This window comes from Corythoichthys intestinalis, chromosome 15 (genome assembly GCF_030265065.1).
Source record: "Corythoichthys intestinalis isolate RoL2023-P3 chromosome 15, ASM3026506v1, whole genome shotgun sequence".
Classification (NCBI taxonomy): domain Eukaryota; kingdom Metazoa; phylum Chordata; class Actinopteri; order Syngnathiformes; family Syngnathidae; genus Corythoichthys; species Corythoichthys intestinalis.
In genome coordinates, this window is record NC_080409.1 from 14128382 (window position 1) to 14144838 (window position 16457).

Genomic DNA, 16457 nt, shown 5'->3' on the forward strand with positions numbered 1-16457 from the left:
TACTTTTGATTAAAAAAAAAAAGTAAAACTCAGTAAACATTATCTTCATTTTTGGATTAAGGGAATAATGGTAAAAATTCTCCATTAAAAATAAAGCGCAAAACGGTAAACAAGTTATTTATTATTAAACTAATGTAAAGTACTTTGTAATACAGTATACGTATGTACAGTGGGGCAAATAAATGTTTAATCAACCACTAATTGTGCAAGTTCTCCCACTTGAAAATATTAGAGATGCCTGTAATTGTCAACATGGGTAAACCTCAACCATGAGAGACAGAATGTGGAACCCCCCCCCCAGAAAATCACATTGTTTGATTTTTAAAGAGTTTATTTGCAAATCATGGTGGAAAATAAGTATTTGGTAAATACCAAAAGTTCATCTCAATACTTTGTTATGTACCCTTTGTTGGCAGTAACGAAGGCCAAACGTTTTCTGTAACTCTTCACAAGCTTTTCACACACTGTTGCTGGTTTTTGGCCAACTCCTTCATGCAGATCTCCTCTAGAGCAGTGATGTTTTGGGGCCGTCGTTGGGCAACGCGCTCTTTCAACTCCCTCCACAGATTTTCTATGGGGTTGAGATCTGGAGACTGGCTAGGCCAGGGGTGGGCAAACTATTCCACAAAGGGCCGCAGTGGGTGCAGGTTTTTGTTGCAACCCATTAAGAGGACACATTTTCACCAATCTGCTGTTTTACAAGTGCAATCAGTCGATTGCAGTCAGGTGCTTCTTATTTCTGCTGAAACCTCATTGGTTATACTATCTGTGCTGGGTCAGTTGGAACAAAAACCAGGACCCACTGCAGCCCTCGAGGACCAGTTTGCCCACCCCTGGGCTAGGCCATCTTACGAAGCCTCTCCTTTGTTTCTCTGGCTGTGTGTTTGCGATCATTGTCACGCTGAAAGACCCAGCCACATCTCATCTTCAATGCCCTTGCTGATGGAAGGAGATTTTCACTTAAAATCTCTCGATACACGGACCCATTCATTCTTTCCTTTACACAGATCAGTCGTCCTGGTCCCTTTGCAGAAAAACAGCCCCAAAGCATGATGTTTCCACCCACATGCTTCACAGTGGGTATAGTATCTTCGGATGCAATCCAGTATTCTTTCTCCTTCAAACACAAGATCCTGTGTTTCTAGCAAAAAGTTCTATTTTGGTTTCATCTGACCATAACACATTCTCCCAGTCATCTTCTGGATCATCCAAATGCTCTCTAGCGAACCGCAGACGGGCCTGGATGTGTACTTTCTTCAGCAGGGGGACACGTTTGGCAGTGCAGGATTTGAGTCCCTGGCGGCGCATTGTGTTACTGATAGTAGCCTTTGTTACTGTGGTCCCAGCTCTCTGTAGGTCATTCACTAGGTCCCCCGTGTAGTTCTGGGATTTTTGCTCACCGTTCTTGTTTTCATTTTGACGCCAAGGAGTGAGATCTTGCATGGAGCCCCAGATCCAGGGAGATTATCAGTGGTCTTGTATGTCTTCCATTTTCTAATAATTGCTCCCACAGTTGATTTCTTTACACCAAGCGTTTTACCTATTGCAGATTCAGTCTTCCCAGCCTGGTGCAGGTCTACAATTTTGACTCTGGTGTCCTTCGACAGCTCTTTGGTCCTGGCTATAGTGGAGTTTGGAGTGTGACTGACTGAGGTTGTGGACAGACAGGTGTCTTTTATACCGATAATGAGTTAAAACAGGTGCCATTAATACAGGTAATGAGTGGAGCCTCGTTAGACCTCGTTAGAAAAAGTTAGACCTCTTTGACAGCTAGAAATCTTGCTTGTTTGTAGATGACCAAATACTTATTTTCCACTCTAATTTGGAAATAAATTCTTTAAAAATCAAACAATGTCATTTTCTGTTTTTTTTTTCCTCCACATTCTGTCTCTCATGGTTGAGGTTTATCCATGTTGACTATTACAGGCCTCCCTAATCTTTTCAAGTAGGAGAACTTGCACAATTGGTGGTTGACTAAATACTTATTTGCCCCACTGTAATATACAGAATTTATAAAAATGTTATTTTGGTAAACATCATTTCTAAAACTTTAAAAAAAAAAATCATTAAAGGGAAAAAACAAAAGTTATTATATATGAAACTAAAGTAACATTTATTGTAATAATTTTCTAAAAGCAATGTAACTGTCAGTAAAAAGTGGTACTCAGTAATAAAACTTTTTTCAAGTAACGACTCCAACACTGTTCATTTGATATTTTTTTTTAAAGACATGAGGTAAGACAAAGTTTTGAAATTTTTAAGACCAAGCATTGTAATGAAAATTAAAAAAAAGTTACCTTGGCCTCCAGAAGTTGGCGTTTTTCTTCCTCTTCCTTGCGTCTAATGGCGTCTGCATTGGCCTGCTTGGCCTCCGCGAAAGCCGAGAGGAACGTGTCGAAGATCCCGAAGAATTGGTCGGGCTCCAGCTTGGATGAGTCTTCTCCAAAGTGTTGCAGCGCTTTGCCCAGCTACAGCCATGTCAAAAGGTGAAGAAACAAACATTACAAAAGAAATCTACGCTGCTCGTACAGTCAGAGGCGTCATCACTCGCATTTCCCTTGGTCCACCTGGAGGGGGTGGGGGGGGCATTCACTTAAACTCACAATACAGTGATACATCTACAGTGGTATGAAAAGATATCTGAACCTTTTGGAATTTCTCACATTTCTGCATAAAATCACCATCAAATCTGGTCTGATCTTTGTCAAAATCACAGATGTAAAAACTGTGTGCTTTAAATAAAACAACCAAAACATTTATAGGTTTTCATATTTTAATGAGGATAGCATGCAAACAATGACAGAAGGGCAAAAAAGTAAGTGAACACTGCCTAAGAAGATTTAAAGAGCAATTGAAACCAATTTTTACCAAACAATTTAAGTCAGGTGTGTGCCCAATCACTGATGAGTGGTTTAAAGCTGCCCTGCCCACTATAAAACACACACCTGGTAAGAATTGTCTTGATGAGACGCATTGTCTTATGTGCATCATGGCTCGGGCAAAAGAGCTGTCTGAAGACCTGCCATCAAAGATTGTTGGGACAGGATACAAAACCATCTCTAAAAGTCTAGATGTTCATCAATCGACAGTCAGAGAAGTTGTCTACAAATGGAGAGAGTTGTGCACTGTTGCTTCTCTCCCAAGGAGTGGCCGTCCACCAAAGATGATGCCAAGAATTCAGCGCAGAATACAGAGAGGTAAAAAAAAAAAAACCTAGAATGTTGGCTAAAGACTTACAGAAATCACTGGCACAGTCCAATATCTCTGTGTACACATCAACTACAGTGGGGAGAACAAGTATTTGATACACTGCCAATGGCATTGGCAGTGTATCAAATACTTGTTCTCCCCACTGTATATGTAAAACAATGGCCAAGAATGGTGTTCATGGGAGGACTCTACGGAGGAAGACACTGCTGTCTAAAAAAAATCCATTGTTGCTCATTTATTGTTCGCAAAAAGGCACTTGGACACTCCACAGAAGTTTTGGCAAAATATTTTGTGGACTGATGAAACCAAAGTTGAATTGTTTGGGAGTAACACACAATGTCATGTGTGGAGGAAAAATGGAACAACGCACCAACATCAACACTTCATCCCCAGCGTGAAGCATGGTTGAGGCAGCAATAGGATTTGGAGCTGTTTTGCTACTTCAGGGCCTGGACAACTTGCAATCATTAATGGAAGAATGAATTCAAATGTTTATCAAGATGTTTTGCAGGAAAACCTGAGGTCAGACAGTGTCAGACAGTTGAAGCTAAAAAAAAGAGGATGGATGCTGCAACAAGACAATGGTCCAAAACACAGAAGTAAATCAACTTCAGAATCGTTTTAGAAGAGCATAATATACGTTCTGGAGTGGCCAAGTCAAAGTCCAGACTTGAAACCCATTGAGATGCTGTGGCAAGACCTAAAGACAGTGATTCACGCCAGACATCCCAGGAATCTACAGCAGTTTTGTAGAGAAGAATGGGCTAAGATTAGTCCTGATCGATGTGCCAGACTGATCTACAGCTACAGGAAGCATCTAGTTGAAGTTATTGCTGCCAAACGGGGGGCAACAAAATATTAAATTTGATGGTCCACTTACTTATTTTTCCCCCTTCTGTCATTTTATTGAATACTAATGGCGATGTAGTGTAAAGCGCTTTGAGCGCCTTGAAAGGTGGAAAAGCGCTATACAAGTATAACACCATTTACCATTACTGAACGTAACATACTTAAAGCTGCTCTGCCATTGGCTATTGCCCACCATTCCTGGCATCCAGTTGGCAAAGAAGGACCTTTACTGCATGTGTATGCGTGTATCCCTGAGTCCTCTTCATTCACGACTCGTGTTCCGACAGCTTTACATGAGTGTATTAGCTTTTATTCTTTAATCTTTTTTTTTTTTTTTTTACATTATGCACAACTCTGATTCTATATTTATTGTGCAATGATGTAATTGTAACATGTATTTGTTACATGTTCTGATGCATTTTTATCCATCCATCCATCCATCCATCCATCCATCCATCCATCCATCCATCCATCCATCCATCCATCCATCCATCCATCCATCCATCCATCCATCCATCATTTACCGCTTAATCCAGGGTCGGGTTGCGGGGGCGTACATTATAAAAGATTGATGTCTGAATTTTGGAGGGCTTGGAACGGATTAGGGCATTTACATGGAAAATAGGGTTGTTCTGATCATGTTTTTTTGCTCCTGATCTGATCCCGATCGTTTTAGTTTGAGTATCTGCCGATCCCGATATTTCCCGATCCGATTGCTTTTTTTTTGCTCCCGATTCAATTCCAATCATTCCCGATAATGCATTGCCAAAATGTATATGGTCGGGAAAAATTAAGAAAAAAATGAATAAAACTCGGACGAATATATACATTCAACATACAGTACATAAGTACTGTATTTGTTTATTATGACAATAAATCCTCAATATGGCATTTACATTATTAACATTCTGTGAAAGGGATCCACGGATAGAAAGACTTGTAATTCTTAAAGGAGAGATGTGACTTTGTATATTGTGACTAAATATTGCCATCTAGTGTATTTGTTGAGCTTTCAGTAAATGATACTGTAGCCATGCCCAAATGCATGATGGGAAGTGGAATCATGACTGTGCGTACTGCTACCAATTGATAGATCTTCCCTGCGTTGGGAAATAACATAAGGTGTTAAGAAACAGATCAATTGCTACCTTGCTTCCCCACATTGCTTCCTATGATATTTCTGATCGTAGGGAGAGGGATTGTAAGGCTTTAGCCAATTAAAAAAAGGCTCCGAAGGCTGCCAAAATTCACTCTACTCATTATATGCTGCCTTTTATCTCTCTATATAGGTTAAACAGCGCCATTACAGATTGAGCGCGACAATGCGTGTGAGTGAGTCGTGCAGCGCATGCATTAATTGCGTTAAATATTTTAACGTGATACATTTTTTAAAAAATTAATTACCGCCGTTATCGGGATAAATTTGATAACCCTACCTTAAGCCTAAACTAAAGACTCTGGATGAGTGTAACATATTATGTCTGTAACGTTAAATACAATTAGAAAACAATTTAACTAAAAAAATTTTAAAAAAATTGAAAAAAGGCATGGCCGATATTTTTTTGCTGATTCCGATACTTTGAAAATGACGTGATCGGCGATCGGGACATCTCTGATGGAAAACATGTCTCTATTTTAAGAATTTTCAAGTTACGAGACTAATTCCAGAACCAATTAACCATTATGCGCAACTCAAATTTTATGCTTATTGTGCAATAATCTAAATGTAACATGTTTTTGTTACATGTTTTGATGCATTTTTACGCAGTATAAAAGATTTATGTCTGAATTTTGGAGGGCTTGGAATGAATTAGGGCATTTACATGGAAAACCTGTCTCTTTTCACAGAATTTTGAAGTTACGAAACTACTTCAAGAACCAATTAATTTCATAGGTAGAGGTACCACTGTGCATTAGTATATAATATATTGACGCTGTTCGTGTTCAATCCTTGGTTCAAGTTCAGTTGTTGTTGGAGCTTTTGAAAGCTTAGGTTTACAGAAATTCTAAATATCCATCTTGCCCCTTCAGGTGTAGTTTTATCTAAGCAAAGCAAAAGACCCATCTCTAAGGTGCTAGTCACATCATCTGTTCGAAAAATAATTTTGAATCATTATGAAAATGCATGTTGCAGGCATCTCTATATCTATAAAGATACATATTTTTGGCCTGTTTAAAACATGCTGTCAAAATGCTTGCTAGTTTATCCATATGTTTTGAATTTGGAAAAATTGCTTTATTATCTGATTCCGAAGGGTTCGGTGAATGCACATGTTAAATTTGCGGGGATAAGCATCAGGGTGGTAGTCCATGCAGTATTTTTTCAGTTTGTGTTCTTACCAGATTTTTAGCCTCAGAATACGATTCCTCAACTTCCGAAAAGCTGAAGGACGCCACGGTGATGAACTGCCTGACCACAGGAACAAATTTATCAGCTGAGTGCTGAGAGCTGTGACCTTGCTGGTACTGCAGTTCCTGGAAGTACAAGTATATACTGTATATCAACTATAAATTTTGTCGTGCACTGAAAATATACCTTTATTGAATCAGTGATTAAAAAAAAAAAAAAAAAAAAAAAAAAAAGATAGTAAAAACAGCTTCAGTTTTATTTAATATATTGGAACCAATTTCCCGAAAATTAAAATGTCAATATAAATTTTGCTTAAAATACTTTTAAAAAATTCAACAACAAAAAAGAAAGGAAAAAAAATGACAAATTTGTAGTTTAGAGACTTTTAAAAATTGTTAGTACTATTTTGGGGTCAACATATAAATGATGTATTGACTTATGTGTACTCTGTAATATTTTGTTCATTAAAAATGGTAAATAAATATATTTAAAAGAAAAAATGAATCTTACAGCTTCAACATTTTTAATGCCAGATCGCAGGTTGTTAATCTCTTTCTCCAATTCTGTCATACTAAAAAAAAAAAAAAAGGAAACATTAGTAGTTCTTAATGATGTAGAAATGGAGTGTCATCATCACTCATCAACAAAGTTCATCTGCTGACATACTTCCCGGTTCAAATAGATAAGACATTTTCAGGTTGACCCAAAAAAACCCCCATCCAAAATTGGATAGGATTTTTTTTTCTGGGATTTTTTCTTGATTTGTTGTTGTTGTTGTTTTTTTTTCAGAATAAAAAGAGACCATGGCTAGAATTAAAATGTTTAATTTGATGTATGATGTTCTCCCCCACCCCCCCAAAAAAAACAAAAAATAGTAATAATAATAATAAAATAAAATACAGTAGTAATAGCTTTATAACTATATATACAGTATATCTTTATCTATTTTAATCTTTTTTTCTTTTTCTGATTTCTTCATTTAGAGTAGTCCAATTTTTTGTTCCGTTTTTACAGTTTCCTATTCTTTTTATTTAAAAACTTTATTTAAATTAAAATTTCTATATTTTCTTTTTAATTAAAAAAATATTTAGTTAGAAATCTCTATTTTTTGCTGCACTTTTCAATTTAATATTCTATTTTTAAATGTTAAAATACTGTTTAGTAATTTTCCATATTTTCTTCCATTTTATGGAATTTTGTTAAATGCAAATTGTCAATTTTTTGTTGTTGTATTTTTTCCAATTTATTTTTTAAAATATAAATTCTTGATTTCAAATTAATTTTCCATATTCTCTTCAGTTTTAAAAAATTTTAAAAAATATATATTTATGTAGAAATGTCCTTTTTTACTGTATTTTCAATGTAATGTTCAATGTTTTTTTTAAAAATTATCTGAAAATTTTATTTTTATTAATTTTCTATAAATCCTTTCTTATGAATCCTTCAAAAAATTTAGATTCAGAAGTGTCCATTTTTTCGTTGTATTTTGCAGTTTTGTACTTTTTATTATTTTTGAATTATTACTATTATACTATTATATACTATTATATACTATCATACTATTATTGGAACATGCATGCACGCATGCTGAAAAGCACCTCATACCCACTGTGAAGTATGGGGGTGGGTCAGTGATGCTGTGGGGCTGTTTCGCTTCCAAAGGCCCTGGGAACCTTGTTAGGGTGCATGGTATCATGAATGTTTTGAAATACCAGGACATTTTAAATCAAAATCTGTCGCCCTCTGCCCGAAAGCTGAAGATGGGTCGTCACTGGGTCTTTCAGCAAGACAATGACCCTAAACGTATGGCCAAATCTACACAGAAATGGTTCACCAGACACAAAATCAAGCTCCTCCCATGGCCATCTCAGTCCCCAGACCTTGTTTTGTTGACAAAAGGGGGTTGTACAAAGTATTAACACCAGGGCTGCTAATAGTTGTGACACACATTATTTCATGTAAAATAATTATTTCTTTATGTGGGATTTTTTTCCCCACTGAATGAATGCACTTGTATTGAAGGTTGGATTTTTCTCTTTTTTTCCATTAAAGTCCCAAATTATTTGAATTTAAAAAATTATTAGAAGCTAAAAAACACATCTTTTTCAGGGGTGCAAATAATTATGGAGGGCACCGTATTTTCTAAATTTGAGCACCGAGGGCTTAAAATGCTTTGCTTGAAAATGATGATGATGATGATGAAAATCTTTGCACCAATAGGAACGAAGCTGTACTTACTTGACTTTTGCAGCATCTGGAACATTTTGCAACTCTTGACTGAGTGCCACTACGTTAGGAAACCTCTTCTCCAACACACTGATGATGTAGTTGAGCAGAGTGATGTTTCTACAAAATGTGAAAATCACCCACTTTCATCCATGGATTATAGCTGCGTGCTGTATAAGAAAATAAGAAATAGTCTTCTGGCAAAAGCTATCTAAATTTGGAAGCCAGATTAACCACATTTAAACAAAAAAACATCTGTAAACATCATTTTAATAAGGAAAAAAAATATATTCAGATGAGCGATACCATAGTTAAATGATCCTAAAGCGGCGCAAAAGTTTTATTTTGATATTTTTCATAACCTTGGATGCTATTTTAACAGATTTGAATGTCAACCTGCGTTGAAAGTGTCCAGAAGTTCATTTTTTTATGAGCCAGTACTTCCAATTTAAATGATTTGTACGATCTATTGTCAACAGCTAGCAGTGAGTTAATTTTGGGTCACTTCCTTGTTAATTTTAGGGTACCTATGAGTCACTTCCTGTTGGATTTTGGGTCAATTCCTGTATATTTTGGGCAGTGGTGCAGGAATTGGGGTGCTGAGGGTGCTCCAGCACCCCCTGGTTTTGGGGAGAAAAAAAGTGAAAAAGTGGCACAAAAAGGAATCGTTGATATTTTCTTTACAAAAACAGCGACATTTTCAAAAATTCAATCCAAGGACAAAAATGAAAATGATTATGATAGTTTATACCGTATTCTTCGGACTATAAGTCGCAGTTTTTTTTTTTATAGTTTGGCTGGAGCTGCAACTTATACTCTGGAGCGACTTATGTGTGAAATTATTAACACATTATTATATCATTTCATGTTATTTTGGTGTTTTGGAGTGACAGTGATGGTTTGGTAAAAATGTTAGTATGTTCTCTATGCTATAGTTATCTGAATAACTCTTAATAGCTATGTTACGTTACAATACCGGCCATGTTTGCATTTCGTTGTTCATGCATCATGTAACATTATCATACTGTACACTTCTTCAGCATGTTGTTCTCTATTGTATTTTTATTTTAAATTGCCTTTCAAGATGACATATCTGTTCTATGTGTCGGATTTTATCAAGTAAATTTCCCCCACAAAATGTGACTTATACTCCAGTGCGACTTATATGTTTTTTTCCTCTTCATTGGGCATTTTATGGCTGGTGCGACTTATAGTCAGGTGCAACTTATAGTCCGAAAAATATGGTAATAGCGTGAAAAGGTTAGCTGCAGATTTAGACCGTGGAGAACTTCAAATAGCTTGAATCGTAGCCATATTATTGTTTGTTGTTGCTGTTGAGCTGCTGCCATGCAGTGTTGTGAAAAGTGAATGATAAACCAGGTTTATTGGACCTTTCAGTTTTCAAATGTGTTTGTGCGTCATTGCGCTGTCAAGCTGCGTTTGCATTATAATACCGTATTGGCCCGAATATAAGACGGCCCTGATTATAAGACGACCCCCTTTTTTTCAAGACTCAAGTTTGAAAAAAGACTTTTTGAACACCAAATAAATTTTTATACAGAAAATAATTACAGTACATCAGAAACAAATGATTATAACAATATATTTGGGAGCAAAAGCATATTATTTTGCCTCATTCAAATCTTAATATCTGAACATTTAAATATGTAAACTTAAGTGCAATCACATTCGTAAATGAATGGCTTCTGGGTTTTGAAATGTAAATAAACCAATCTATTGTGATAAAACAACAAAATTGCAATAACTGCATTAACCATCAAAGTGAAGTCTAACTGTAACTGTAGTCTTGAAACAAATCCGAATAAGGAAAAACACTGCAATAAAATAATGTAAACTGGTTAAACTTGAGAGTAGCTGAGATCTGTCATTACAGAACAACGCTTCAATGATATCTGGCGCCATCTAGTGTCTTGAATGGGTATAACGTCTAGACTGCGAATATAAGCCGACCCCCTCTTTTTCAGTCTAATTTCAATGCAAAAAACACCGTCTTATATTCGGGCCAACACGGTACATGCATTTCAATACAAAAACTCCAACACACACTGTAGGTGAAATAGAACGCTGTCTTTGTAGTAGCCTAGTTGTAATACATAAACTATCCAGCACGTGTGGCTACTGCCATATTGTGCATGCCTTGTACGGAGAAAAGACAAATTTAGACTGAAATGGCTATTTTGGATGGGAAAAACAAAATAAGATCCTCAGCACCCCCTGCTGTGAGTGACTTCGAGCGGCCCTGATTTTTGGACATTTCCAGGTCACATTCTCCAGATGACTTTTCTCAGTGCACTCTACTCCCGATATTATTGGACGTGGAGGGTGTGTACTTTCATAACTAGAAACTGCAATTTCGGGAGAAATTACACCTGGGTCTTTCCTCTGTGGAGATACAGATCTTAGCCCCTCTCAGGTCTATCAATAGAATGGACAATAATGCCTGTCAATGGCACTAAACAAAATAAAAGCCATTAGAAATGATTGGGAGAATTGGACATCCATGGACGTCAATGGCGGCACCCTTCATAATCGTCAATGGAATTGGGGAAGTTTGGGGGACACGTCCTATTGATATCGAGTCATTTTCTGTTGATTTGGGGGAAAAAAAAAAAATCCCATTGAAAATGAATGAGAAAAAATTTGGACGTCCATGGCAAGGCATGGTGTGACATCACATTGCGACCTATTCAGTGGCGCCTCCAGAAATTTTTCATAGGGGTGGCCAGATGGGGCCACTTAAAATCTTGGGGTGGCCAAAACTAAAAGCCATCATTTCAGGTTTTCATTATATTATTGCAGTAAAAAGGTCAGGGGAAAACTATCAGAAAGACTTAAGGACACAGCTACTGATATACTTTGTTGTATTGTGTAATATTTGATGTTACTAATGATTTAATGTGCATAGTCCGTAACTGTCCAGTCAACATTTTGAGTTCCACAACAATTCTGTTTTATTGTGTTATGAATATATTAGGCATAAGGTGTACATTTAACTAGGGCTGTCAAATGATTACAATTTTTAATCGAGTTAAGCACAGCTTAAAAATTCATTAATCGTAATTGATAGCAATTCAAACCATCCCTAAAATGTGCCATATTTTCTGTAAATTATTGTTGGAATGGAAAGATAAGACAAGACGGATATATACATTCAACATACTGTACATAAGTACTGTATTTGTTTATTATAACAATAAATCCACAAGATGGCATTAACATTACTAACATTCTTTCTGTGAAAGGGATCCACGGATAGAAAGACTTGTAATTCTTAAAGAATAAATGTGAGTTTGTATATTGTGACTAAATATTGCCATCTAGTGTATTTGTTGAGCTTTCAGTAAATGATACTGTAGCGACTTAACTGTTCTGCCCAAATGCATGATGGGAAGTGGTGCAACCATGACTGTGTGTGGTGGCTGCAAATGCTATATCTTCTCTGCGTTGGGTACACTACAGGGTGTTAAGAAAAAGATCAACTCCTGTCATTCTTCCCCACGTCGCATCCCTTCAATATTAATAGTTGCTGTGGGAGAGATGACAAAGCTTTTGCCAATTAAAAGCACGGCCACAATGAATGCTTTTATCTACTCCACTCACTTGACACTGCCCCTTATCTCTGTATAGAAGTAAAACGACGCCATTGTAGGCTGTTTGCAGCAATGCGTGAACGAGTCGTACTGTGAATGCATTAATTGCGATAAATATTTTCATGTGATTAATTTAAAAAAATTAATTAGCACCCATTAATGTGATAAATTTGACAGCCCTACATTTAACAAAACAAAATAAATGCATTCATTTGGGATGAAATGCATAACTGATGCTACAACAATCTAACGATATACTGGCAAGCAGGGTGGCCAGTGGGGTGGCCAACAAATTTATAGGGATGGCTGTGGCCACCCCCTGGGGGCGCCACTGGACCTATTTTAAAACCTTCATTTTTCAGAACGTTTACGATTAACTTGTAAACGTGTTTGCAATCAAATAACAAACTCCCATTTCGACCTATTTTATGCATAAAACAGTTCAAAATAGTGCAAAATGACTTTAGTGCCTCTTTAATAAACTAGATGGGCGGCTATCAAGCTATGCGGTAGTTTTTTAAATGTACCATACTTGTCAATGCTTGACTTTGTGTCAGCAATCTTGTTCAGACTGGAGACTTTAAATCCATAAGCATTTCCACGCTGTCCTTTATTCATGTAATTCCCAAAGGCTAGAACCACCTCTAAGAGTTGACGCAGTGTGCGGCTCTTCATTACTTCCTGGGATGCGAGGCACAAAGCTGAAAACACAAAGACAGGAAGGCAATTATGAATACTAGCCAGGCCTGTGTGCTTCATAAGGCATATGCCCTGGGTGGCTAGGTGACCTAGGCAACGTGTAGCTTGGAGGCCCCAACCAACCACAAAAAACATCCTGTATAAATTAAAAAAAATATATTTTGCATATTAGCAAATTACCCTTATAGCAATTGTTACATTTTGTTCATACAGTAACACAAACACATTCACTGTTTGCCTCTTGGGCTTCATGACCACTTGATAGCGCCACAGAGCAAATGCACCACCATGAAGCTTTGAATCAATTGGCTGACAAGGTTTATTGCTTCAAGAAGCTTCATTTGGCCATCACTGCTGAATGTAATCCCTAACTTCCCTTTAGAGAGACAGACAATCTCTGCTGCCACCTGCTTTCAACACTTTTGTCATATAACATGCCTCATGCCTCCCAGCATGTTCGGTGCCAATTATTTAGTAAGTTTTCCAATGGATTCATTAATTGCGAGTTATGCTATTTAGTTTGTTGTTATGTGATTATTTTAATTTTCGTTTTGAAACCGTGAATTTGAATTAATTTGTTTGATTTAATCACCTGCCATTAATTTTCGATCTGCTTTTATACTGTAAGCATGGACTCTCCATGCCTCATATATGCCACAAAATAACAGGAGGCTAATCCGTTTGCCATTTCCAATCGAAAAGGCAAATAATTTTTTTTATATGGAGCCTATTTACATGTACATGATATTTTAGAAAACGTTCTGGAAGCGTAGTGTGACAATTTCTTTTCAGGGTAGTTATTTTTTTTCCGATCACAGCAATTTGGTGCCCTCAAACCTAGATGGTGCCTTAGGCAACCGCCTAGCTTGCCTATGTCCAGTGCCTGCCCTGCTAAAAAAAAAAAGTTCAAATAATATTTGGTGAAAACCTCATGGGTGACAGTGGGCCTCAACAGTCCGGACTGCCGTACTGGTAAGAGAGTCGGGCCCGGAATGGGGCGGAACGGTGCTTTGATCCCTAAATATGACGGCAATTGTCAAAACCCTATGTTTAAAAATACCCTGCCAAGCCACCACACACACATCTCATCTATAAGAAGAAAACAACCTATGTGTGTACTGTATTTGTAATGCAGTAGCCTAATGCATGTGTAATAATAGTTTTTGTGTGGGTATTATAGGTATAACGACGTCAAAAGCAGATTTCTCTGCATTTCAGTGGTTGTAGGAGGTTTGATACCCCCCTCCCCTTAAAAAAGAAAACTTTCTATGTGGTGACCTTTATGTCAGGAAGTTTCGTTAAGAAATTCTTGCAACTTTTACAGAAGAACAACAGGACATATAGTTGTAAGAAATCATTCCAGATTATCACCAGAAAATATGTTGCCCAGGGCAGCAAATTGGTCAGGCACAACCGTGTCTCGATTCTGTATGGACTAAGTGGGCACGGCACAGTTCAGGAGCAAAACCTGATGGAACCCTAAGTGGGTTAACAAATATGGCTAACATGAGTAGAGTTCAGCCAGCCTAAGGTCAATTGTTACAAATGAAGTTTTGATAAAGCATATTCATTATTTCCATTTTCTTACCCTTGATTTTCGGTTTGACATCATCCACTCTTTCAGCAAATTTTTTCTTGAAGTGCAGAGACGAAAGTCTCTGCTGGTAGTGATTGATCCTAGATGGGAATAGCAGACCTTATTAGAAATGAGCTTAAAAATGAATGTACAAAAATCAATGGCAGCACAGTAAAAATTATCATTAAGGGTTTGATTCTTGACTTGTCTAAATTCACAGCGCACAAAAAAATGTTTATTTATTTTTTTTAATTATATGGAAATAATAATAATGTTATTTCGTATTTCAGGTTTTTTTAGAATATGGAAATATTCCAAATACGGAAGCACAGAACTGTCATTAACTCATTTACTGCCATTGACAGCAATAGACATCAATCAATGGATTGGACATCTTTTGCCGTCAACAGAAGCCAATGAGTTAACAACAACACACAGTGAGAAAACTATGCAGCATGACCAAATTCCATTGGAAAATAAGCCAGTATAAGATTTCAATGATAGACAATGTTAATTTATGATATTTAATTTAATTGTAGTTTACCATTATTTATGATAATTAAAGCTGAACCGAAAATAGGAAGGGTGTTATGTATTTCCTTAGTTTCAGTGTTATAAGTAGTTATACAGTGGTTAATGTTAAAAGTTTTTTTTTTTTTTTTTTTTGAAAAAGGAACTCTGGTTCCTCTATCAGTGTTAATGGCAGCCAATGAGTTAACTAAATATCCATACAAACCACTGAACCAGAGGTGCTTTAAAAACAAACCGTTTTTACATTAACTGCTCTATGTCTTTGTCAAATTATCACTTACAACACTGAAACTAAAGAAACTTTTCAACAACATTCCTACTGATGGATCAGTTTAAATGCTATTTCATAAATGAACATTGGCTGCCATTGACAGCGATAGACATCAAATGTCTAAAGGTTATGCCACTCACGGCCCTATTTTTAGAACGCTGACTAAATCTAGGCAAAGTGACGTTTTAGAACAGGTTTTGGACTGCTTAGTCCCCAATTTACAGGCATTATTCCAATTCTTCTATTCCTCTATCTGATGGGAAGAGAAACTGGTTTACTCCGTGGAAGTTAGACTCTCAATTGGTATGAGGAAGTACAACAGACCTACGGGCGGCACACACTGCATTGACTAAAAAAAAAAACACTACACTTGCGTCACATTTTACACCATGAAAATAATAAGTGAAGCAAGGATGTGATAGAATGAGAATGTCAACATGAAAAATAAAAATTGAAACGGTGTGGAATCGAGTCTAATTTCATTTTCAATGTGAAAAGCAAATCAAAAGGAAAGATTATTTGTTGTGAATTCATACTGTTTATTGGATTTGTGAGATTTTATTTTATTTTTTTTAACATAATGACTGTGTACAAATTTGGCAATCATTTCAGCAGGGCCGAGAACATCACGTGGTATTTGGTATGTGGCAAAATTAATGTTGCCATGTGGCATTTTTTGGTATGTGGCAAAATGCATTTTGGCATGTGGCTTTTTTTTTTGCCATGTGGCGTTTTTTTTACTATGTGGCAAAATGTATTTTGGCATGTGGCAAAATGTATTTTGGCATGTGGCATTTTTTGGGGTAACTGGATTTTTTGTGGTATGTGGCATAATTGATTTTGGCATGTGGCATTTTTTTTTCATGTGGCATTTTTTTGGTATTTGGCACAATGGATATTGGCATGTGGCATATTTTGGGAATGTGACATTTTTTGGGGTATGTGGCAAAATTGATTTTGACATGTGGCATTTTCTTTGGTATGTGGCAAAATGGATTTTGGCAGGTGGCATTTTTTTGCCATGTGGCATTTCTTTGGGTATGTGGCAAAATGTATTTTGGCATGTGACATTTTTTTTGGTATGTGGATTTTTTTTTGGTATGTGGCAAAATGGATTTTGCCATGTGGCATTTT

General features: G+C 36.7%; 1 protein-coding gene across 1 annotated transcript in view; it reads right to left on the reverse strand.

Moving 5' to 3' along the window:
• LOC130930823 (disheveled-associated activator of morphogenesis 1-like) overlaps positions 1–16457 on the reverse strand; it is a 55024-nt gene that overhangs the window by 902 nt on the left and 37665 nt on the right. The window contains exons 20-25 of the mRNA XM_057858990.1: positions 14534–14622; positions 12779–12947; positions 8648–8755; positions 6920–6980; positions 6400–6534; positions 2298–2468 (exon numbers count right to left, since the gene is read on the reverse strand). Of these exons, the coding sequence (XP_057714973.1) occupies positions 2298–2468; positions 6400–6534; positions 6920–6980; positions 8648–8755; positions 12779–12947; positions 14534–14622 (733 nt within the window). The remainder of the gene's footprint in view (positions 1–2297; positions 2469–6399; positions 6535–6919; positions 6981–8647; positions 8756–12778; positions 12948–14533; positions 14623–16457) is intronic.